The following is a 23,638-nucleotide window of genomic DNA, read 5'->3' as shown; positions in this document are numbered from 1 at the left end:
CTTCTGCGTGTGAATCTGCTGCGTGTGAGTCTTCTGCGTGTGAGTCCGCACGTGACTACAACGGTGCCTCTGTTGCTCAGGAAACGTGAGACGGAGGAGAACAAGCGGCTACCGTATGTATGTCAAAGGTCTTTTGCACCTCAGGAGCAAAAAAAAGCCATCTGTCAACATTCCTCGCACATCGGTCTTAACAAGCGCGCCCATAGCAGGCGTGACTCGGGCTGTTCACAGAGAGGGTGCGCTCGTACGCCACGGGGACCCAACAGACCTGAGCTGTGCAGCTATAGGATTAATTACCAGTCTGTCACTGGCGGATTGTCCAGGGGTTGACCATCCACAGGGCCATTTTGGACAGTCAAATGAACAGACAGTGTAGTACCGGGTGCCAAAACTATACTACTCACCCGGATTCACTCAGAGGGGAAGAAGATCTGAGTCCAAAGGTAAATATGGTAATATATGCAAAATGTGTGTGGGAGAAATAGCACGAGTGAAGCAATTCAAATACAGTACAGCAGGTAAATGATAGAACAAGAGACAGAGAGAGTTCATGTGATTACTATTAATGTCACAGGTATCATTAGCAATGTTGGAGCCGGTGCCTGGTAGAGAATCAACACTGTCTGATCTCTCAATCACGCTCAGGTCGGTGCGGAGCAGAGGATCGTGGAACGGCAGATTGCCGCTCTTTCATAACCCGCTTGCTCAAATGTTATCCTTGCAAACGGGGCAATGAAAAATCAATTGGGGAAGTTAAGTGCCAATTTTCTTGACATATAAATTGTTACCTTTGGACTTTGGTCATTGGCCATCTGTCAAAGTCCTAATCAATGTTCCCCACTTCATAATGAACTGTTAATCTTTTTTAATTCCATTGCCACAGGGCTGAAAATCTATCAGAATGCAATCAGCGGCCTTGCTGTGGAGAGGACCGTCACGACCGCCCAGCTGAGCTCTGGGCTCTGGCACATGGCTGCAGCTACAACATTGACAGACCAGCCTGGGCACCTGCACCAGACCTCCACCCACCTCCGCCCACCTCTGCCACACCTACGCCACTCTAGAGTGTCATCTGCTAGATTTACAATCGCCAGTCCGAGCTTTCAGGCTCTCTGCGCTGCCAGCCCAGAGCAAGGCTGACTTTCTCCGCACGAGTCTCTCTGCCTGAGCGGCCGGGTCGGGCAGACCCGAGCACTTTCCCCCGTGATTAAATGTCAAAGGCTGAGGCTCACACTAAGGATGTTAGGGTTACTGGATCATGATGAGGTCACCAAGAGCTCGGAGTCCTGCGTTATGCTGAAATCCAATTAGGATAAATCCACCACTCCCAAATACTAATGGTGACTGACACCTAACACACCGTTTGAACAGGGCTTCACTGTAAGCACTGGAGGAGGCCAAATAGGCTCAGTGTATTTACTCCATTTGCAAACGTGATGGAAAGGCATAGGTGAACACTACCCGTGCAGAAGGAAGGGGTGTTGTCTAAGTGCGACTGCAATAAAGCACCCAGATGTTTAGCAAGGTGCAGCAGGCTGGGTCAGTCAGGGCTGCTGGCTCATTAGCCATCCAGCCACGGCTAAGCTTACTTGCTTAAACTCTCTCTGCGCTGACACAGCACTGCCTGCACATGTGTGTGTGTGTATTGTGTGTGTGTGTGTGGTGGGGGGGGGGGGGGGGGGGGGGGGGGGGGGGGGGGGGGGGGGGGGGGGGGGGGGCATCGATATCCCCTTAATCTCCTTACTAGGTAACCCAGCTTCAGATTACCATCTTCCCCCAAATCTTAACTGAGTCTCAATGAATTTGTTTTTACACACTCAGAAAGCAAAACATCTGGTTAGACTGTCATTATGGCAGTGTGTATATATAGAAGTAATGCACATGTATGGAATGAATGCATGTGTTTAATGCTAAAGGGTGTGTGTTTTGCGAAGTGTGTATATAGCACTGGTGTGATGTAGCACCAAAAGGTATGTGTATAATGCTAATTAATGTGTGTACTCAATTCAAGTTTCTTATTATAAGTAAGTACATAAAAGAACACATGTATGTCTTCTGCTCCTAGAAGTATTAAGACTGTACACATGGACAAGAGCAATGCAGGGTGATAGAATGAGTTACTATTAAAATACTAGGGTTAAAAGCTCATTTTCTCATGTGTCCAGTAATATGTATGCTGTGACACTTGGTGTAGTTTTTGTCTGTGCATTATTATGTCAATGTGAAATGGAATTTGTAATACATTTTCCTCCAGTGTTGGTTAATTTTCTTTAAAATATCTCCATGCTCTTCTTGACAAAGGCCACAGATGATTCAGAGGCAGTCAAAAAAATTTTGTCAAAATTATATGATATTAAAAAGGTAGCTCTAATTCACTAATTTGTCTTTTAGTTGTCTTTAAAATCCTCCAAATCCTCACAATAAGCGCCAGTCACAGAAGAGCAGCGTAAGCATTGTAAGCTAACAAGAGTGTGAAAACTTCTTGGAATCTTTCATTTGAGTGACAAGACTACTGTGGACCGACCTGGTACATGTCCCTCACAGTCCAGACTACTGTGGCCCGAACTGGTACATGTCCCTCACAGTCCAGACTACTGTGGACCGAACTGGGACGTGTCTCTCACAGCCCAGACTACTGTGGACCAACCTAGAACATGTCCCTCATAGTCCAGACTACTGTGGACCGACCTGGTACATGTCCCTCACAGTCCAGACTACTGTGGACCGAACTGGGATGTGTCCCTCACAGTCCAGACTACTGTGGACCGAACTGGGACGTGTCCCTCACAGTCCAGACTACTGTGGACCGAACTGGGATGTGTCCCTCACAGTCCAGACTACTGTGGACCGAACTGGGACGTGTCCCTCGCAGTCCAGACTACTGTGGACCAACCTGGTACATGTCCCTCACAGTCCAGACTACTGTGGACCGAACTGGGACGTGTCCCTCACAGTCCAGACTACTGTGGACCGAACTGGGACGTGTCCCTCACAGTCCAGACTACTGTGGACCGAACTGGGACGTGTCTCTCACAGCCCAGGCTACTGTGGTCTCACCTGGGATGTGCTTTGCCCAGCCGATGATGACCACCAGCTCACGGTCAGCCAGGTCGCACAGCGTGGTCAGGGCCTTGATGTCACTCTCGGGCATGGTGGGGTCCGGCATGGCGTAGATCTTCTCTGGCTCTGCTACCAGCAGGTGGGACACAATCTTCGTCACTGAGGAAAAACCGGCAGGACAAAAGGTCAACATGAGGCAGCGAACAACCTTATCCTCCTTTAAAGAGCAAAAAAAAAACTTTGTGTGTTTCAAAGGCAGTAAGCTAAGCCAAGCCTGTATGTCATTTAATTATAGAAACATGTAGCTGGAAATTTTATGAACTATACTGCCATCATGTGTGTTATTTTGTAATTATGCCAAAAGCAGGAATATGATTATTAATGGCATGTTAATAAATGGAAATTTCACTGTTGAAACACTAACATTTAATTAGTATAATATTATAAGACTGTGATGACAGTATTATTCTGTACAAATCATCAATCAAATTTATTTATTGTAGTCATTAATGTGAAATAAATAATAAATAGAATCATCTGTGGATTCCAAATAAGAATTTGATATGGATTTTAAAATGCACAAATGCTACTTGTGTAATTAAAATAACTATTGTCACTCCTTCCTGAGTCTCCTTTCTGAGTTCAACAGAAAAATACTGACAGTGTGTTGTGCATTTGAGTTAGGAGCTGCTTAGTTAAATGACCCCTCTGGGCAACACAGACAGGATTGTCATAGGTTTGAGCAGGGAACAGTGTTTGGTCCATATTCAGGTTCCCAAATGCAAATAGCGTGAATCAATCAGAACAACTTCACCTTCTCTAACCTCTGATCTGCACGCCACTGTGGTTTTGTTGGGTTTTTTTCCATCATAAACTGTACCAGAGCACTGTGAATGTGACAAGTGACATATAAATCTATGCACATGTGCACAATGTGTATCTATGAGTTTGTGTTTTACATTCACATTGTTCAATCAGTTGTAAATATCTCTGTATGTGTGTGTGTGTTACCCTCATACTCTCTAAATGTGTGTGAGTGTGTGTGTGTGTGTGTGTGTGTGTGTGTGGGTATGGGTGAGTGCAAGAGATAGAGAGAGAGGGGAGAGAGAGAGAAGGTGAGAGAAGGAGGGGGGGGGGGGTGCATACATGGTTTCTTTGCTGGAGGTGGGAGTGTGAGGCCCAGGTAGGTACTGTTGTCTGTGTCAATCCTCCTCTTGTACTTCTGCCTCCCCCCTCGCACACGATCCAGACGAACACCTGGAAAAACACAATAACCGCTTACACACATACATGCAAAATCCACCCCCCCCCTCCACAAAACATAATGCAACACATGCACAGATTACATGGCTGCAATTTGGCCATCTAAACTTCTGCAGAGTAATTCTGACATTAACTAAGCAGTAGGATTTGAAATTAAATCACATTTGAAATTTCAATCACATTTTGAGATTGTGTAAGTGAAAGTGTGATTGTGTAACAATTCTGTGAGTGTAATTTAGTTTTTTCTTCTACGCACTGTAAGTTAACAAGCCCATAGCATTGCATTCTCTCTCTCTCTGTGTTTCTCTCTGTCTGCATGCGTCACACACACACACACACACACACACACACACACACACACACACACACACACACACACACTCCTAAAATCCTCTAAGGTAACAGTATCAGAGTGTAAATAAATAATTTCATCTCCTCAAAGGATATTTAAAACCAAAGAAAGATCGAGCAAGCAGACATACATACAAACATGCACTGACCACTGACCAGTGAGAGAGAGGGGGGGAGAGAGAGAGAGAGGCAGAGAGAGAGAGAGAGAGAGAGAGAGAGAGAGAGAGAGAGAGAGAGAGAGAGAGAGAGAGTGTCCAGCAGAAGCAGCGTGTTGTGATGGAGTGTGTCACAGGGGTGGCAGTGCTCCGTATGTGCGAGCTGCCTACTGCCCCTGCCCCACTGTCACACCACAGAGCCTGGAGCTCGGCCTTCTGCACAACAAACACATGAATATTTAAAGCGGGGTCAATGATCTCACAGACTGGCCCCCTAATTATTTAGCTTTTCAGCAGACCTGCTGAGCATGCTAACCAGAGAGCTGAGATGCTCATTTCATATACACGTGAAACACACGGCAAAATCACCACACACACACCGGCCCTTTCTAGCCACACGCATTACCATGCTGCACTGTAGACTGTATAAAAAAACATGCACACGTCTGCTCACACACTCATGATGACGCGCGCACACACACACACACACACACACACACACACACACACACACACACACACACACACACACACGCACACACAATAAATCAACCTGGTTTTATTTAACCAACTCCAGCAAGACAAGTGTAGAAGCTTATCTGTATACTTCTCCTGCTAAGCCTTTAGTGTTCAGTCCTGAGCTAATACAGTGCAATAAATGCCACGCTGCTCATCACAACATCTGTTATTTATTAGCCAATTATTTGATAAGACTGTTTTTACATGTTTACACACAATGCAAATACATAAACTGTAATATCTGCATTGTTCGTAGATTGCTTATTTACATTATATTTTGTTATAGACCATGTTAAATTAAACGTCTTTTAACAATCTAATACAAAGCTAAAAAGTTTCTGAAAACTAAACGCGTCCAAATATGAATGCATCACTTGAGAATGCAAGCATCGTAACGTCTACCTGCTATGGTTTTAGGCCGAGACACAGGTCTCCCCGCTGTAACTCACTGTTCTAAAGAATGTCCATCGAGATGACATTCTCAACTGTCCAATGGCAGAGTGCTCGCTAAACGATTTCAGCACTTCAGAACCACAGAGCCCATGGCAAACGAGGCCGGAGTGCTACTGCCGAAAATTATGCTAATGTAATCCCGCCCTTTATAAAGATTCACCATGCTGAGCATGGACGTCCCAGAGAAAGAAACCAGAGGAGTCTGGGTGAGGAGAGACGGGGCAGGAGGAGACAGCGATAAATATGTGAGACCGCCCGACTCTATTACACCAGCAGATGAAAGAATACAGTGAATGATTTACTGTTAAACCTCTAGGGACTACAGAACAGACATATAGAGAACATTTGCACAAGATCAAAGTTGTTCTAAAGTTGCTCTCATCATTATTAAATATATAAAATTACACACACACACACATATATATCATTACTAAATATATAAAATTATATATATATATATATATATATATATATATATATATATATATATATATATATATATATATAAATATATATATATATATATATATATATATATATATATATATATATATATATATATAATTTTATATATTAAGTAACTAAGTAATGATGAGATCTTGTGCAATGTATGTATGTATGTATGTATACACATACATACATATACACACACCACATATATTTATTTTAAACATTTTTTCCAAAAAAGTCTAAAATTCTTCATTCAGTCATTTAGTTTTCCTTAGAGAAACAATTTTATCCAGAATACTCATATATACACACCAAAGAACAAACCGCATTAACATTTTTCCACAGGAACGAGGAGATTTCTGCTACTTATATCAATTATTTGATTCCCTAGAAACACAAATCTGATTAGGATTGTCTTTCAATTTCCTGACACTGACAACCCACTAACCTAATTACTCACTGCTCCCTGTGGTCCCTCTCTTCCTAGCAAACACTGGCACATCATTTGATGGGTGCTAAATTGCAGTAAAAATCTCATTTCTCCCAACTGCAACTTTAATTTCACCACTGATAATTGTGAGACAAGCATGGTGGCAAAGAGAGAAAAAAAAAGTTTAAAAGGTAATTTAGAATTGTATTTCAAAAAGGCAGTACGTTACTATTCGATCCCTAACACCAAAATCTGATATCTGATGGAGTGTGTTTGTGCTACATTATGTAACAATCGTAAAATTACCTTCATATATATTTTTTTAACTAAACATTTGTCTAATCTAGTGTGATGTTCGAGGCCACTGAAGCATCACTAATACAAATGTTGGTAGCGAAGGAACATCTTGAGTTTTCATTGTCATGAGTCTGCTGAAGGCGTCTCAAAAGGAGAGGTGCCACCATGAGAGCAGCATCCCGATACACTCCAAGCTCCTGTTGCTGTATCATGCTAGTGTCAGCCATGGTGAAACCAGTGCAAAGAGTCTGAGGTACACTGGTGTCTGTTTTAATTAGAACAGTGTCTGCCATAATTAAATGATGCTGACAGGAATTAAAGCTTGGCACTAGCCAGTCTCCCTTACACTCTGAGAGGGTCAGGGTGAGGGAGAGAGAGAGAGAGAGAGAGAGAGAGAGAGAGAGAGAGAGAGAGAGAGAGAGAGAGAGAGAGAGAGAGAGAGGAGAGAGAGAGAGAGAGAGAGAGAGAAAGTGAGAGAGATAGAGAGAAGGAGAGAGACAGGGTCTCTAATGGAACTAATGGAAAGTAGTGACTTATCACAGGATAATCATGATGTCACTAGTACCTTTCAGAAATCATGTGATGGAAGGTAAAGGCAACAGGATACAATCAAAATGCAGCAACATAAAAGAATATGCATCAAAAGGTGCAGACACACACACACACGCACACGCACACACACACACACCTTTGACACACACGCACACGCACACACACCTTTGACCAAAACGTGCTTGCTGTAAGTCACCAGACCATCCCTCATGAATAGCCGAACCATCTTTCATGAACCCTCAATATAGAAAAGTTGAAATTCAATAACAGTAAATCAAGAATATTCCAGAATATTCCCAATTATTCTCCAGAAGAATACAAGTGGAGAAAGAGAATTGAATGTTTCATTTCATTCCACCAGCAGTGTGTCATTATTCAAAAGCAAAAAGGGTTATGTGCAGCCGGGAGCCGAACACTTCTGGTGCCAAAAATGACACCTGCAGTACCATTATGTGACTTTATCCAGCTCCGAGTAGGCACCACAGCCTAAATGCAGCATGTGAGAAGCAGAGGAAACCGGGTCCCTGATGTCACATTAAAACCCAGATGAGGAACTGAATATGTCACACTCTGTGTGCTTCTGAAGGAATTGGAAAAGTCAGCTATCAGCATAGTCAACGAACACACATATGCATCTGTGTGTGTGTGTGTGTGCGTGTGGGTGTGTGTGTGTGTTTTACGGCTCCGTGTGCTGCTGGTGCTGGTTGGAACAGATAGCGGCTGGCTCTCGGGTGTCAGCTCTTCAAAGCGAACAGGGTGCCGTTGAAGGGTTGGGGGGGAGGGCTCGAAGCCAACGTGGTTGGTATTTGTGTGGGGATTAGCCCTGGGCTTGGGGCCACACAAGGGCCAGCTGACCCCGGGCTCCTCTTTCTCTCCAAAAACAATAATAATCCCCCTCCGAGCACGGCCCCTACAAAAGGGCCTGTCCCCACTCACTTTGTGTGGGCTGGGCTGGGAAGGCCAGGGAGGGGTTCTGGAGACCCTTATTTTTGGGTCTCTCACCTGTTCTGGGTGCCTGTCCCTTGGGAGAGGGGAAAGTGTCAGCGTGGCTGGGATGGTTGGCAGTGCCAAGGGGAGCTTAAGCGGGCTTGTTTTTAGCTGGGAGAAGCACAGGGCCATGTCACAGGGCCATGGCAAACCCTGCCTTTCATGGTTGCCGCCTCAAACCCCCCACCCCCCCACCCCACTGCCTCTAGCTCCTGCACTAATTCACAGGGCCTCTGGCTGGCAGCTCCTCGGACGTGCAAGGCTGTTGCGGCATTCATCTTCACGAGTGTGGAAGGGAGACGGCGCCGCAGAAGAAGGACAAGAGGGGAGAGCCGTGCACCGAGCCCCAATGGTCCCTGAAGGTCCCCAGCTGAGGGGGTCCATAGCCTTAGAGTGGGGGCTTCAAACTACTGCAGGTGCAGGGATCTGCCGGTGGCCCTGCGGTCTACGAGCAAATCCATCAGGGATGACTGAGCACGTGTATATATCACAGACCTGCTTACAGTGAGATTACACTATGGTTGGCTCAGGCTTTTTTTATTTATTACATCATTTTCTACAGAAAAGGATGTGCCTATGTGTTTCCTCTATAAGTTTGTGTGTGTGTGTGTGTGGGGGGGGGGGTCTCTTCGTGCGCACGTGTTTGTTTGTATGTGTGTGTTGTGGTTCGGCAGTCGTTTATATGTCTGCCTCCAAGTACCGATGATATACAGTGTGTAACGCCACACGAAGTGAAGCCACACGAAGTGAAGCCACACGAGGTTGTGGGCGGATCCCACGACCACCACGAGCCCCGCCCCCCCCCCACCCCTCCGCAAGCCCAGCCCTCACTAGTGGAAAACACGTGTTCTCGCCTGGTGTAATCCTCTCACCTGTTAGGCTGAGAAACAGACCGGCTTTGGAGGAACCGCTTGCCAGGCCAAAAGTTCACACATGCAGCCGCAACCTTCCCAGCACAGGCGGAAGGAGCCGCTCGGGGTTTAGAGTGCCACTGAAAAGCTCTCGTGAACTGTCCAGCTCATTTTGGCTGTGTGCTTCTGCCTACAAAATGACATGCTCATAATGGAAGCAAAGAGGTAGGAATCTGAAGTTCACACTGGATCTGCTACAGTCAAACTCCACCTCCCACTGTCGCGGTGACAGGATTCAGTTCGAAACGCTCTCAATCTTAACCACTTGTTATTTCTGTGAAAATAAAAGTGATGAACACTGCTGAGTTTAGCGCTGTGGTAAAGGCGCAAACATGTGACGCACACCCCTCTGAGGACAGACGAGAGCTTGACTGTGGCTGAACATAGATGTAATTCTTATAGGTAGTAGCAGCAAACAGGTTGCTTAACGACCGTTCTGAGAGAGACAGCTCAGCAATTCATGTCTCTTTCTACGGTCAATCCACCATTAAAACCTTCATCCCTGCTGCGAGCCCTGTGCTGCAGTTCTCATGCCAGTGACATACCGTCACGGCCTTGCCAGAGTAAGTGTGATCAGAGGCCAGCGTGGTGCACGGGCGTTTGGTTACATTTCCCTCTTTACTTCACTCGATATGCAGTTCCACTTATGAAGCTTCCAAGCAAGCTATGATTATGTCTTTACTAATGGGGTATGTGGGTTGGGTAGTGGGGTGTAGGGGTTACCACCGTGTGGTACCAATGTGTGAGAGGAACGAGAAGACCTTCCTGCTCAGGTTAGGTCAGATTTTGACCACCCTGCTGGTGGGTGAGAGTGAGGAAGGTGAGCTGTTGCATTAGATGTGTGTGTGGAAAGGAATCGAGTGGATGGAATTAAGTTCTGATCATAAACAACAGCAGATCCAGCAGATGAACGGTGGATATATTGCAGCGTGAGGGGACTCTGCCTTCTGTCACATTTGCCCTTGTGAACTGCACCTCTCCTGTTTGGCTGGATCGTTGTCTCAGTCCAGTCAAATGCAGACAGTCACAATATTCCACGGACAGGCACCTTTTTCATTCACTGCCCTTCTTAAATCAGGGGCAGAAAGACCTACGTGGAAACATAGCACAGGTTCTGAAGTCCTTTCTGAAGCACAAACCTCTTCTTCGCAAACCTTAGCTGATCATTCCATAGGGGCTGAGATCATATTTCAAGCCACACAAGACGAAATAACCCTGTTCATGAATTGCTTCAACTTGCCAACATCACCCAAAATATCCTGAGTAAACAGGTACATTTTTTCTTTTCTTTTCACCTTAATGGAAGTACCCCAAATCACAGACATTTCTGTGATGTCTGACGATTACAAGAACTTATAGAAAGTAGACCAACCCAGCTCAGCTGCCCTCCTCCTCCCTGCTCACGTGACATCACCATCTTACTTATCTTACCATCTTACATCACAGGCAGATCTTCCTCAGGTCAGGGATCACCCTTTACCAGTGGCTGAAACCAAAGCCATGGTAGAGCATTTCCAAGTGGACTAACAGCAAAGGGTTAGCAGACACTACTCTGTGGAGAAGGTACATGGGGATGATCTCACCACTCTATGCATCCTAATCTATCTCCAACAGGGAGTGGAAGACATCCTTCTCTACTGACATCCAATCTGTTTGCCACTTCCTTAAAAATGTACTCTGTGATATTATAAATCCATTTAACATCTAGGTGGTTTAACAGGTAGCATCTCTATGCATTTAGCTATAATATCATAAGGACAAAATATGCCTGTTCAATCACGGCCCTAACCCTAACCCCTTCTCCTTCCTCCGATATGTGGTGAGAGAGGATGAAGGATAGGTGAACAGAAGCTGAACAATAGCGGTTGTTCTCTGTGTCCAATGATGTCATGTCCAGTCCTGTTCCCCTAGTGCCTAACCCTAGCCCTCACATCGCCAGCAGCCGGTACACTGGAACCACTCCCAATACCACAAAACCCCTGGCCATATCTCTCCATTGACATTCTCCAGTGACTTACCCCTATTGAATAACCATGCCACCATTCTGGTTGTTGTGGATAGATTTTCGAAACCATGTTAACCCATCCGACTGCCATCTCTCCCTACAGACCACAGAGGCCTTGTTTACATATGTCTTCTGAATGCTTAGCATTCCAGGAGACATTGAATCAAACAGAGGGCCTCAATTCACACTGCAGGTCTGGAGGGCCTGATTGGTTGGCTGGGAGTAAGTGTAGTCTGGTTGGGAAGTCATTCTCACATTTTTTCCAGTCAAACACAGGATAACAGATTCTGTAATGCTGAACGAGAATGGGAAAAACACACCTTCACCTTCCAATGTAGGAGTCTTTCACCATCCAAAGGACCAGACTAATCACCATCACCATCAGTTCCTCTAATACTAACCTGGGGTGAAAACTGGCTTTTCACCCGTGATCTGAACCTCTGTCTGCCTCTGTTGTAAATTGAGTTCCCAGTAAATGGGGTCCTGCAAGATTCCCAGGAGAATTAATCAAGTAATCAGGTGACCTATGACCTTTTGATCACCAACATTACTCAGCTCATTATCGCCCACATCTGTTTCTAGTCAACTCACATAAACTTCAGCCGTCCCATCGCTCACTGTCATTTCTTTATGTGTGTTCATGAATTTCTGTTAGTCAGTGTGTGTCTCTGATTGTTCAGGATAGTTTTGCAACTGTTGGTTGCAGCCTTTACTAGTACATTCAACCTGCACACACATATATGGTGTCTTAGTCAGTTACAACATGTCACTTTGAATGTGCCACTGTCTGTGTGGATAAGAAATAGTCTGCAAGTGAGTTAAAGGGCAGTGGCCATCGGATTACATCAGTGTATTCTCTCAATAGTATCTGTCCCTATGCTCTCGGCTCTGATCCTCTTCAATTGATCAGAGGGGGGGAGAAAACTGTAGTCCCTGACATTTGAGTCTCTTTATTGATCACTTCCTCTTTTACACAGACAGGGGAAATGAAGCAATTTCACATGAGTTTCAGGCCAGCTTGTGCTGCATATCTCTCATTTGAGAACAGACACCACATTACACTGTCTGGCATCTCTGAGCCAGCACCAGCACAGAGCCAAAGATCATTACGTCACCTCGCACAATTACTGCTTCATTTTAAAAGTATTTCTAACAAATGGGGTCTTTATATCTGTGTTGTTGTTGTTTTTGTAATGCAAACTTTAAAAATTGTTTTGCACAATCTCTCGTATAAGGTAGTGCAGGGACCAAAAAAGCTGCTGTATTAATTTGTCACATCATGCGACATAGTCCTCTGCATCTTTGAGATATATATATTTAGAGTAAAAGTGGGTCTATGCTGCTCCATCCCCTGGTCGGTCTGTCTTTCTCTTTGTTGGTCTATCCTTCCCCTGGTTGGTCTATCCTTGCTCTGGTTGGTCTATCCTTGTCTTGGTTGGTCTATCCTTGTCTTGGTTGGTCTATCCTTCCCCTGGTTGGTCTATCCTTGCTCTGGTTGGTCTATCCTTGCCTTCTTGGTCTATCCTTCCCCTGGTTGGTCTGTCCTTGCCTTGGGTGGTCTATCCTTCCTCTGGTTGGTCTATCCTTGTCTTGGTTGGTCTATCCTTGCCTTCTTGGTCTATCCTTCCCCTGGTTGGTCTATCCTTGCCTTGGGTGGTCTATCTTTCCTCTGGTTGGTCTGTCCTTGCCTTGGTTGGTCTTTCCTTCCCCTTTGTTTTAAAGTTATAATTAGGGTAAGTGGTTTCCATTCACTGCATGACCTTTCCTCTTCTACCCCATCCCAACAGCCTTCCGTCGGCTTGAGTGTGTGTGGAGGTGGCCGTCTCTCCAGACACGGTTACCCAGATGCTGTCTGAGCTTGGAAGAGACGGACATGGCTCCCAGTGTTTTGTTCGTGTCTCCTTGAAAAGCCTGATTGATTTCGCGCTCACGTAGCGTAGGCAGGGAGACAGACGCCCGACCTTGCATTGAGGAGAGATACCAAACACAGAACAAGATGCCTTTCACGTCTTCATATTCATTTGCAAAATGTATCGACTTATTTTGATAGTGTTTGGAAATGGTAGGTGAAGGTGAGAGACCGGCTGCGTGTGAGCCGGGTTGACTGTGACACAAACCTTAAGAGCCTTGCGTGCTAAGTGCTGCGTGTTACTGGTTCATAACTATAAAGGGCATGCTGAGGACACTACATAAGGACGTGAGGACATGTTGAAGGAAGACGCAGGCATGTGCACCCAGAATGAAGTAAGGACAAGAGAAACGACCTTTCGTAAACACGGACGGACTCGAGGAGAATTAGAGAGGTGCGTCGTGTCTATACAGCAATGGCTTTCTGGCACGACACCTACACTGTATAAATCACACGCTTAAAAAGCTTCTATTAGCTCATGTGGTAATGTCTGACATATTTAGACATCGATGTCCAGTGAGCAATAAACTATTCTGAGCACTGTTTGGGCCGCATTTATAGACTAATCTTATGTAGAAATAATCTGCATGTGAAAAATATAGTCTAAACCACAGGGTTCAAAGAGGATGGAAGATTTAAGATCATATCCTTCTCCACTAATTATTTACATGCAAAAAAATAGTACACAAACACTAATGACTTGTGTTTTAGAAGAACCTTAAGAGAAATCATGAGAAGGATATAATTTTCTATATGCTCCGTATGTATGTTTTACACTCCTAATATGACTTAAATGCTTTAAGACTTGCAGTGGGATTTGAACTCTTGGCCACACCTCCACCTGCCGTGATGGACAGCCCGTGACTACAACACTGTAGTTGTCCAGCTCCTACTCTCTTGGTTAAGCTAAGCTTCATTTTTGCTCTGACACTGGTGATTCATTTATGACCATCTTTCCCTATTTTCTAGTCTCTTATTCCTCTAGATAATATATTTCCATTAATTTTTCATCAGCTAGTAATGCGATTACTCCCTCATTCTCCCTCTCTCTCCCTCTCTCCCTCCCTCTATCTCAACATGCAGTTGAGAGATTCCGTTACCTCACTTAGCTCCATATAGATCGCTCTCTGCTGCTTTGAGAAGGAGCCTTTTAGAGACACTAAATGGATGGATTGGGTGTACTATAGACCACTACAGATATTCTATTCACCTGTTCCAAATCTACCCCTGCCATGTAGCTCCGCCTATACGCAGACCCGTGTTGCTGTTATGCAAAGCGCATTCTGTGATGTTCCTCTTGCATCACACTCATCTTCAGCCAGTATGAATACCACCGTAAGCAAAACGTGTCTCTAACCCCACCACCAACAGTACCGTGAGCTCTGCGCTGATGCCTCCCCCAACTGTGATTTGTTCAAGAGAAACACTGTGAATGCTGCCTCTCTCAAAAAGAAATAAATAAATGCACGTGTCTGGTAATGTTAAAGGAAAAGGCAGCAGTCGCGGGCCCTCCGGAGAGCGCGAGTGGGGGGAGGAGGGCAGCCCGTCCACCAGGAGAAAAAGTCCAGGGCCAGCATGTTTAATTGTCACTGAATTCCCAGCTGGCATGACTTTAAAAAAGCATCCACAGGAAGAGAGCTGAGATGTTCGGAAAACATTTAGCGGATCAATATGCCGGGGAGAGCTGAGAGCGGCTGGAGTGTGTGTTCGGGGACCGCACCGAAGCCTTTCCAGTCGGAATACTGTTACACCTCTATTAGTCAGATACAGGGATCGACCTATTCAGCATATTTCTGTCCCTCTGCCCAACAGGCACATTATTTACTGCTCTGTGACTGAGACGTGGGGTGGGGGGTGGCCAGCCGTGCCAACAACCTCATGAACTCCACATTGGCCTGGCATCAGCCCCCCTGGCACAACGGCCAGCCACATTTCTAACACCAGCATCAGGTCCGTGCCTTCAGCAAACACAAGCCTCCGTTTTCCACACGTGCACACGGCCTTGTGTTTCTGGGTAAGGGGCGTTCGACGGGCTGCGCAGGCATCACAGGAAATGACTCCCATGCTGGTTGATTGCTTTAAAGGCCAACATATGACATTATTAATTGAAAATTTGATCTAATAACACTAAGGCTTTGCCACCGGAGGGGTTGGAAAAGCTGTCAAAGGAGGAATCTTAAGCTTCATACAATGTCAGAGCAGCTACAGAAATAGGATCCCTGGTACTGAGGATTACTCTTTGACTTAGGATTCCAGAACATTAGCGTGTATAGGACCCCCCCAAACGCCCCCCCCCCCCCCGGTCATGTGCTGCACTGCCGGTCGTGTTTGACATGACGTTGTGCTGGAACATTTATGTTTTATGATAGAACATTGAGGCAGCCCGCACGGATGCTGACCCAGTGAGCCAGGGTGGTCAGGCAGGCGCACAAAGAGACGGCCGGCGTCCACGGAGCTGCTCACCTTCCTTCAGCATGCCCACTTTCAGACACTTCATGAAGCGGCAGGCTTGACAGGACTTGCGTCTCCGCTTTGTGATCTCACACTCGTTGGTGGCTGGACAGCTGTATTCTATGTTACCTGGGCAAGATAGGAGATAAGAGGCAATCAGAGGTGCTGTCTCCTTGTACACCTGCAATCTCTCTATTCGTGTGACTAGGGAGAAGTCTCTGTGAATAGGATAAAAGCAAATATCTATGTGATGTAATGAATACAAGTTGAATGCAAAAATAGTTACATATTTAACTATTGCCCCACTGGTGTATCTCTGTTCAGCCATGATGTCAGTAAAAACTACAGACTGCATACTATTTGTCATTCATTATCATTCATGGGTTTGTAAGATTATCTCTTATTTTCTGTATTAAATTGATTTTTTCGGCATGAGAGAGAATGAAAGGGGAGTAGTGAGAAGACGAATGTGGAGGCGTGTGGACCGGCCGCATCAGACAACCCACATTAAGCAAGTCCGGCGGTGAGCGGGAGACAGGTGCGAGCCTGAAGACGGTTCCTCTCCCTCCGTACGCCCCCCCCCCCCCCTCCAAGCTGGGCCTCCAAATTGGTCCCCCCACGGCTCTGAGAGCAGAGACCTCCCTCAGCCTCCTACAAACCCCCTGCCCCCCACAGCTGCCTCATCGGGGTTTGCACGCACCACCCCATTTTACATTATGCCCCCCCAAACCCACACCCACTAGTGCCCCTGCTCGGGAACAAACCCCCCCCCCGGCAGCATTTACATACAGTGTGACTAGAGCGCTGATACATTATTCAAGTCAAGTCCTTCGGCGCTTGGTACCAATGAATAGGAGTTTCATTGGTACACAATAAAAGGGCTGTTTCTGGTGTATTATGGAACTAACAATGGGCAGAGCACTTGATACATGATCCCATTCTGTTTGTGTCCATGTAGGTACGTTTAACTGCAGGGAGGCATTTCAATTAGGATGTGGATGGATAATGGCAATACGGAGCTTCAATGCAGAATGACAGACCGCCATAAATGGGGAGGATGAGACGGCACACCTACAATAGCGCAAGAGCCCCCCCCCCCCAACACAGCCATGTTTTGAATATCTTTACCCAAGGTCTCTAGCAGAATTCATATATGGCTTGTGAGGTATTCACATGCACTCGTGAACAGCATGTGGTTAAGTAGTGGAGTAAATATCTTCAATTAGGTACAACCTCTCTCACACACACACACACACAAAAAAACTCACCATGTACATAATCCTATGTTAAATATACCGAGACACTGCTCAATATGTTACTCGGATTTCTGAAATAAATTTATAAGAGGTAATGTGATATTTTCAGTTGATAGCTCAACATTTGCATTCTAGTCCTTTGACCCTGGCTCTGTCTCTCTGAGTAAGAATGCCATTGCAGGATTCCAGCAACATCTCATCACCATCTTTCCATCTTCCATTCCCAAATTGGGCAATTATGTTAACATTATTGGACAGATCGAGTGGAGGGTCCCTAGATATATTAAATAATTAGAAGTTCTGCCTTTTATCTGGGTTATACAAATCAGTATGCAAATTCCACAGATCTCTTTGGGTCTTTGGGTAAATAAAGGTGTGAAAATTAATGTGATGAAGTCCGATTGCTGTTCTTCTTGTTTTCCGTTTTGTTGATATGAAAAACAAAACAGTTATAATCAAACATATTTCCCATGTTCTTATGGACAAAGGAGTCAGAACTAAGTATCAGGAAGCTGCTGAGACATATGCAAAAATGATCTATTTATTTTAATTTCCATATGACTACTTCACCAAGTGCGGTTTGTCTGTAACATATAGGCGTAATCTATGATAAGGAGTCATTGATTTTCTACAACAGGAAGTGAAATGTGCAGTGAACCAATTCTCAGTCTTTCTCTTGTCTTTCAGCATGCTTCCTACTGTTGGGTAATATATGAACTACTGCAATATAACAATTAGCATTTTCTTTTTTTTCTTTGCTTTGGGCATCTGGCTGTTATGTTATAATACTTATAAGCTGAGTTGATGTGCAGACTGTCTGACTGCCACACTCTGTCAGCAGAGCAGCAGATCCCAGGAGTCCCGCAAGACACTTACATGCTTGTGTTGACCAGCTGCCTGTCTCTGGTCCCTTAAAGAGCACAGGGGCACCAGTACAACCGTTCTACCCATGGACTCTACAGCTGTGGCTGAAGAGACACACGTCATCATGAGGCAAACATATGCACCCGTCTACAAAGACTCTCTCAGTCTCTACCTCTCTCTCTATTTCTCTTCTCTCTATGGACATGGTTGAAAGAGACATGGGAAGAGAACTACTTGCTACATTAGAATAAGAAATAAGGCTTAAGAACTTAAGAACTTAATGTCATTGTATAGTTGTGTTTATTTCAGTTAATACAGTCGACTCTTGAAAACTCTAGCACTTATGGTTGATCTAGTTTGATATTAAAGGTTATTTTATTAATCATAAAGAAGAATTGGGGTGAAAAACATGTAAAGCAAAAAGTTTTTATCTTTTCAATATTTATCTGTCTCAATTTCTTTTATGGCTTTTCAGGACTTGAGCCAGGGCATGATGTGGGGCAGACTGAGGGCGAGTAAGTAAATTACAGTAAAATGGCAGGTATTTCTCATCAAAATCTAAACTGACTTTTACAGGCTTACTGTCAAGCTCTATTACTCCATAGGAGAAAGAGAGAGCCAGTCAATATGGTCTGGGTTTCATACAATACTACACTCATGTTCAAAATGGGGGGAAAATAAGGCTCAGTAAGAGATGTATGGGGTTTGATTGAAGGGAAACGAGAGGTGTTTGGGGCAATGAGGGGATGAAGATGGCGGCGGTCCTGGATGGATGATGATCAGACGTGACGTTAATTTGGGGCTTGTCTTTGACTGATGTAACTATCTCCATGTGCAAGTTCAAAAGGGCTTTACAGTGGATGAATAGGTGACAGGAGATGGATTTGCCATCCACCTGTGTGTTGAAAATGTAAGGCCAGCAGGGTCTTTGTCTGTAGGGAGGTGGAGGGTAGGAAAGAACTGAACCGAGAAAGAAAGCTTAATGAAGGGAAGGAGAAAAAAGAGACAGAAGGAAATAAAGAATAAAGAGGAATTTTTGCTGAACATTTATGACTGGGGAGTGTTCCCTCTCTCTCTGACAACACTTTCTGAGACATTCACAACATGTCGATAATTGCACAGAAATACTGCACTGCTCATTACCAGATGAGATTTCCATTGACCTTTCTCAGCTTGGACTGGTAGAGGGTCGAGCAACACTGCTCTGAATAACAGGCAAACCAGTAAGACAGAAAGCTACTGCTCAGCTGTGGAAGGTGTGGAAAGAGATAAAGGATATAAAATATGGAACAATATAAAGTTTAGTGTTGGCCTCAATCTACAACATGCATCAATGCCTTTACTTGAAACCCCAGTGATGTTTGGGAGGAAAAAGAGTTCAGAATTATACACTGAATATTTTTCAGTATGGTTTCTTGAGCATTTAAATGGCTGCAGTCCTACTATTCGTTGTGGGGCTTTAGATCACTCTCTTTTAACAATGTTGTCTGGGTGATAAAGAGGCGAAAGTAGCGTGTGCAGCTGTGACAACTCATTTTTCAATAAGACTCGTGAATGGGGGAGAAGGTATTACATGTTTGGCAGTAAAAAAGCCATTTTGCTGTGGCGTTAAGGCTGAATGGAATTGATTAAAATGACGAGGCCAATTAAACGCCACCTCTCCTGCTTTGTCCTCATTAAAGGGACGCTGGCTCACACTTACACCCCTCGTCAGGCTCGTTATTTACTTAATTAATCATGTCTAATTCACATCGCTTATCCTGTTTTCCCTTCAAGAGCTCTTTGTCTGCCCATTCTCTTCCCCACTCATCCTCCTAGCCACCACCCTCCAACAAACACACTTCTTTTTTTACTTTCTTTACCCATCCCCCCCCCCCTCCCCAAAAAAAATCCTCCCATGCTCAGTTGAGGACCTGAGTCTGCTTATTATGCCATTAGCCCGCCTCTCTCCTTCTCTTTGAAAAGAGCAGACGGGGGTCCCTCTCCAATCTAAAGAAAGTCTGTGTTTTTTTTCCTCTTTCCTCTCTTTATTTCATCCCTTCTTCCTTCCCTTCGCTGAAATTACCCAGTGACGCGTGCCTGCGTTTCTAATTGCGGTGGTCGTCCCCGGAGACAGGCCCCTCCCCTCGGCCTAATGAAAAGCCTCGGCCTTAATTACTCCTCCTGAACGCTGATTGTTATTGACAAAACTCCTGTGGCTCGGACAAACGGCATGAGATTAGGTCCATTACAGGCAGCCCTCCAAGAGGAAGAAAAGAGCAAAAGAGAGGGAGAGATCGAGAGGGAAATTTCAACCTGACAACGCAAAGAGAGGAGAGGATTAAAAGGAAGAGATCTTTGACATTTTCTTTTTTTCCCCTTTCATGTAACTCTCCTTCTCTTAATTGTTTAGGCCATCACTCCACTTAAGATGACCACATTCTCTCCAGTCTCATTCTATCCAGTGGTATTCTCTCCAATGCCCTCCATTGTAAAGGCCTTTGTGCGCCTCACCGTGGCTTTAGGCGTGGGGTTAAAAGCCTGCTTTCTAAATATGTGACTTGAGGGAAAATGCTCATCTTTTGTCAATAGAGGAGATTACTGGTGGAAGTGAGTGTAAATAGCAGGCTTGGGACAAAGGCAATTGTTTGTCTGCAAAAAGGTACATAGACTGTTTAAAGCCGATAGGAGCAGTGGGCCAGTATCAACAGACCTGACAGAACACCATTAAACACCTGAGCGCAAACTGAGGAAAGAACTTTGTTTTCTTTTGTAAATGAATGCTACGTACCCCTTCCCACAGAGGCATTTGTGATGAAGTCCCTCCTACAGGGGCATTTATTATGTAACCCCTCCCATGTTGGTATTTATTTATGTGACCCCTCCCACATTGGTATTTGTTATGCAACCCCTCCCACTTATGTAGCATTTTCCTCGGTGGTATTTATTATGTAGCCCCTCCCTCAGTGGTATTTATTAGGTAGCCCCTCCCTCAGTGGTATTTATTATGTGAAGGCAGAACCCATGTCTGCCTGTGTGATAAGGCCATTCCGTGACTGGAGTCCTTGAGATATGCATTAGCGTTAGCATGTTGTTAAAGGTTTATGATGTCAGAGCAACGAGCTCAGGCCATAATTGCTAGGTGGTCACACTTCATTTCTTTTTTCCTGCTGCCTTTTACTAACACACACACACACACACACACACACACACACACACACACACACACACACACACACACACACACACACACGCACACACACATGCCACACGCACCTGTGTGACTCCATCTGATTAATATCTGGGTCAGAACACACTGTCTGTTCTCCCTGTGCCAATCCAATGTGACCGTGTTGTATATCATGTGCAGTTTCATTACTCTGTGCTCTAGTGTAAGAGGGACAACACAACTCCATATTCACTGTGCGTTATACAAATAGAGAAACGTTAACATTAAACATATATAGAAAAACAGCATAATGACAAAAAACTGACCACAGCACATCCTGTTAAATCAGGTAAACTGATTAATTAATTGGATTGAAAAATGCTTGACGGGATAATACCAAGGGACAATGCCAATGGTGAATCACTGCTGGAAACTGTTTGAAATCTAGGATTAGGCTTAATCTGAGTCTGGAAAACTCAACACAAGTGTTAATGATATAAATACATTTAGTCTTACACAGACATTTGCATCACTGGTATAATTTAGTGTCTGTGAGCCCATTTGAAGCAACAAGGGCCAGAAAACAGCAATAGTTTATCCATTCTGTCTTTCTATTCCTGTCTGGTAAATGTGGTCATCTGATTATGTGTCATTGTAATAATATACACCTTTTAAACAATCACATGAATTGATCACAATGATGATGTCACCACTGGCGCCAAACGGCTCATTGGGTAAATGGTGTGTGTGGATGCAGTTTGTGACAAAATTTAGAGGCAATCTGGGATCAGCTGATTAGCTTGAAGTAGTACACATGTCAGAGGACCTTGATAACCTCACACTGGATAAGCACAGGTCTGCCTCTCCTGCTGCTCACAGCATGTTGTGTTGCTGCTACTGGACAGTAGGCCTGCACAATATTTGAATTGTTATCATTATTGCAGTTTTGAACTTTGCGAAATTAATACTGCAGATATCACAAAATTATAATATGCACATATGAAATTATGCAAAGTAGCCCTATAAATTGTGTGTGTATGTGTAGGTAGGTGTGTGTGTGTGTGTGTGAACATCCTCAATCTCAGACATTCTAGAGTGATCTGTGGCAGTCAGTGTCACACAGTTCAGCATTCAACATCAGGGGGTCGACAGTTCATGCACTGTTATGGCCGTACCTTGTATCGTCCTCTTGAAGAAGGCCTTGCAGGCCTCGCAGGAGGCCACGCCGTAGTGGTAGCCCGAGGCGATGTCCCCGCATACGAGGCACAGCCGCTTGGGGATGGAGTTGAGCATGTACTCGCACTTGATGGGGCCCGAATCCTCCAGCAGCGTGCTGGAGCAGTCCTCGTAGCGCTTACGGCAGGCCCCGCCCGCCGGCCCCAGGGCCCCGCCCGCCGTGAACATGGGCGGTGAGTCCAAGCCGTTGGAGTGGCTGTTGATGGCGCTGGCGTAGCCACCGCTGGCGTCCGAGTGGGCGCCGGGGCTCGGGTGGCTGGCCGTGTCCACCAGGGAGGACGGGCTGGACGGCTCCGTTTTTATATATGAGCCACAGCTGGAGGGCAGGTGCCGCTCCTCAACGGCCATCCTGTTCAACAGCCTATAGATATGGAGAGATAGAGAGAGAGAGAGAGAGAGAGAGAGAGAGAGAGAGAGAGAGAGAGAGAGAGAGAGAGAGAGAGAGAGGGAGAGAGAGAGAGAGAAAGAGGGAGATAGAGAGATAGGGAAAGAGAGGGAGATAAAGAGAAGGAGAGAGAGGGAGAAGGAAAGAGGCAAAGGGGTGAGCAAAATCAGAGATAAATTCAATATTGAGGTTCAAGTAGTGAGATATATTTGTGGTATAATAATGTAACTGAATTGTCCAGGCCTAAATATTCATAAAAGGGCACACAAGATTTTATTAGCCCACAGCTGAAACACACTGTCAGGGAGTGATAAGGAGATGGATTTCATGTCATACCGCCTATGCCTAAAAAAATTATACTTTTTGCAGGATAATTTTTTGCAGTGAAATTGCAGGAAATAAATACCAGAATACCAGGAACTATACAGCTCTGAAACAGATATATATAATATGGCAATATATATATATATATATATATATATATATATATATATATATATATATATATATATATATATAGCCATTGTTCAAAGGTTATAGAAAATAAACCTATAAACTCAGATCCTTTGACAAATAATAACATGGCAGGAATAAGCTGATTAACAAACAGAAAACATGCTATAGGAATCTAAGTCAGCTGAGGAGTGGAAAATTCAAACTAAAATGGGGAGAGAGAGAAAGAGAGAGAGAGAGGGGGGGGGGGTGGGACGTGTGAGAGATCTGAGCCCTTTGCTAAGCACTCGTGTTGAGAGGTGGACTGGACCAGCAGTATGCAGTGTGCAGAGTGCATCTTTTCACTTCAGCCACAGGCAAATCCAAGGTGTGAACAGACAGACATAAAGGCAGCACATTTATTTTAGTGATCTCGTTTTTCAAGACAGATACAAAACTGGTTAAAGACCTCTAGAAACATCTATGAACTATAACTAGCAAATGAGAGTGGGTAGAACCGCTCC

The 23,638-nt window shown here is 44.8% G+C and overlaps 1 protein-coding gene across 6 annotated transcripts in view; it reads right to left on the bottom strand.

Moving 5' to 3' along the window:
- Positions 1–23,638, bottom strand: part of esrrb (estrogen-related receptor beta) — a 56,732-nt gene that overhangs the window by 11,247 nt on the left and 21,847 nt on the right. For all 6 annotated transcript variants that reach the window (XM_076977597.1, XM_076977600.1, XM_076977595.1 and 3 more), the window contains 4 exons: positions 22,237–22,658; positions 15,806–15,922; positions 4,207–4,317; positions 3,058–3,219 (listed from right to left, as the gene is read on the bottom strand). In XM_076977597.1, the coding sequence (XP_076833712.1) occupies positions 3,058–3,219; positions 4,207–4,317; positions 15,806–15,922; positions 22,237–22,645 (799 nt within the window). In that variant the 5' untranslated portion in view covers positions 22,646–22,658. The remainder of the gene's footprint in view (positions 1–3,057; positions 3,220–4,206; positions 4,318–15,805; positions 15,923–22,236; positions 22,659–23,638) is intronic.

Source organism: Brachyhypopomus gauderio, chromosome 17, assembly GCF_052324685.1.
Source record: "Brachyhypopomus gauderio isolate BG-103 chromosome 17, BGAUD_0.2, whole genome shotgun sequence".
Taxonomy (NCBI): Eukaryota; Metazoa; Chordata; class Actinopteri; order Gymnotiformes; family Hypopomidae; genus Brachyhypopomus; species Brachyhypopomus gauderio.
Note: the sequence above shows the minus strand (reverse complement) of the source record. Positions and strands in the feature narration are given on the sequence as shown.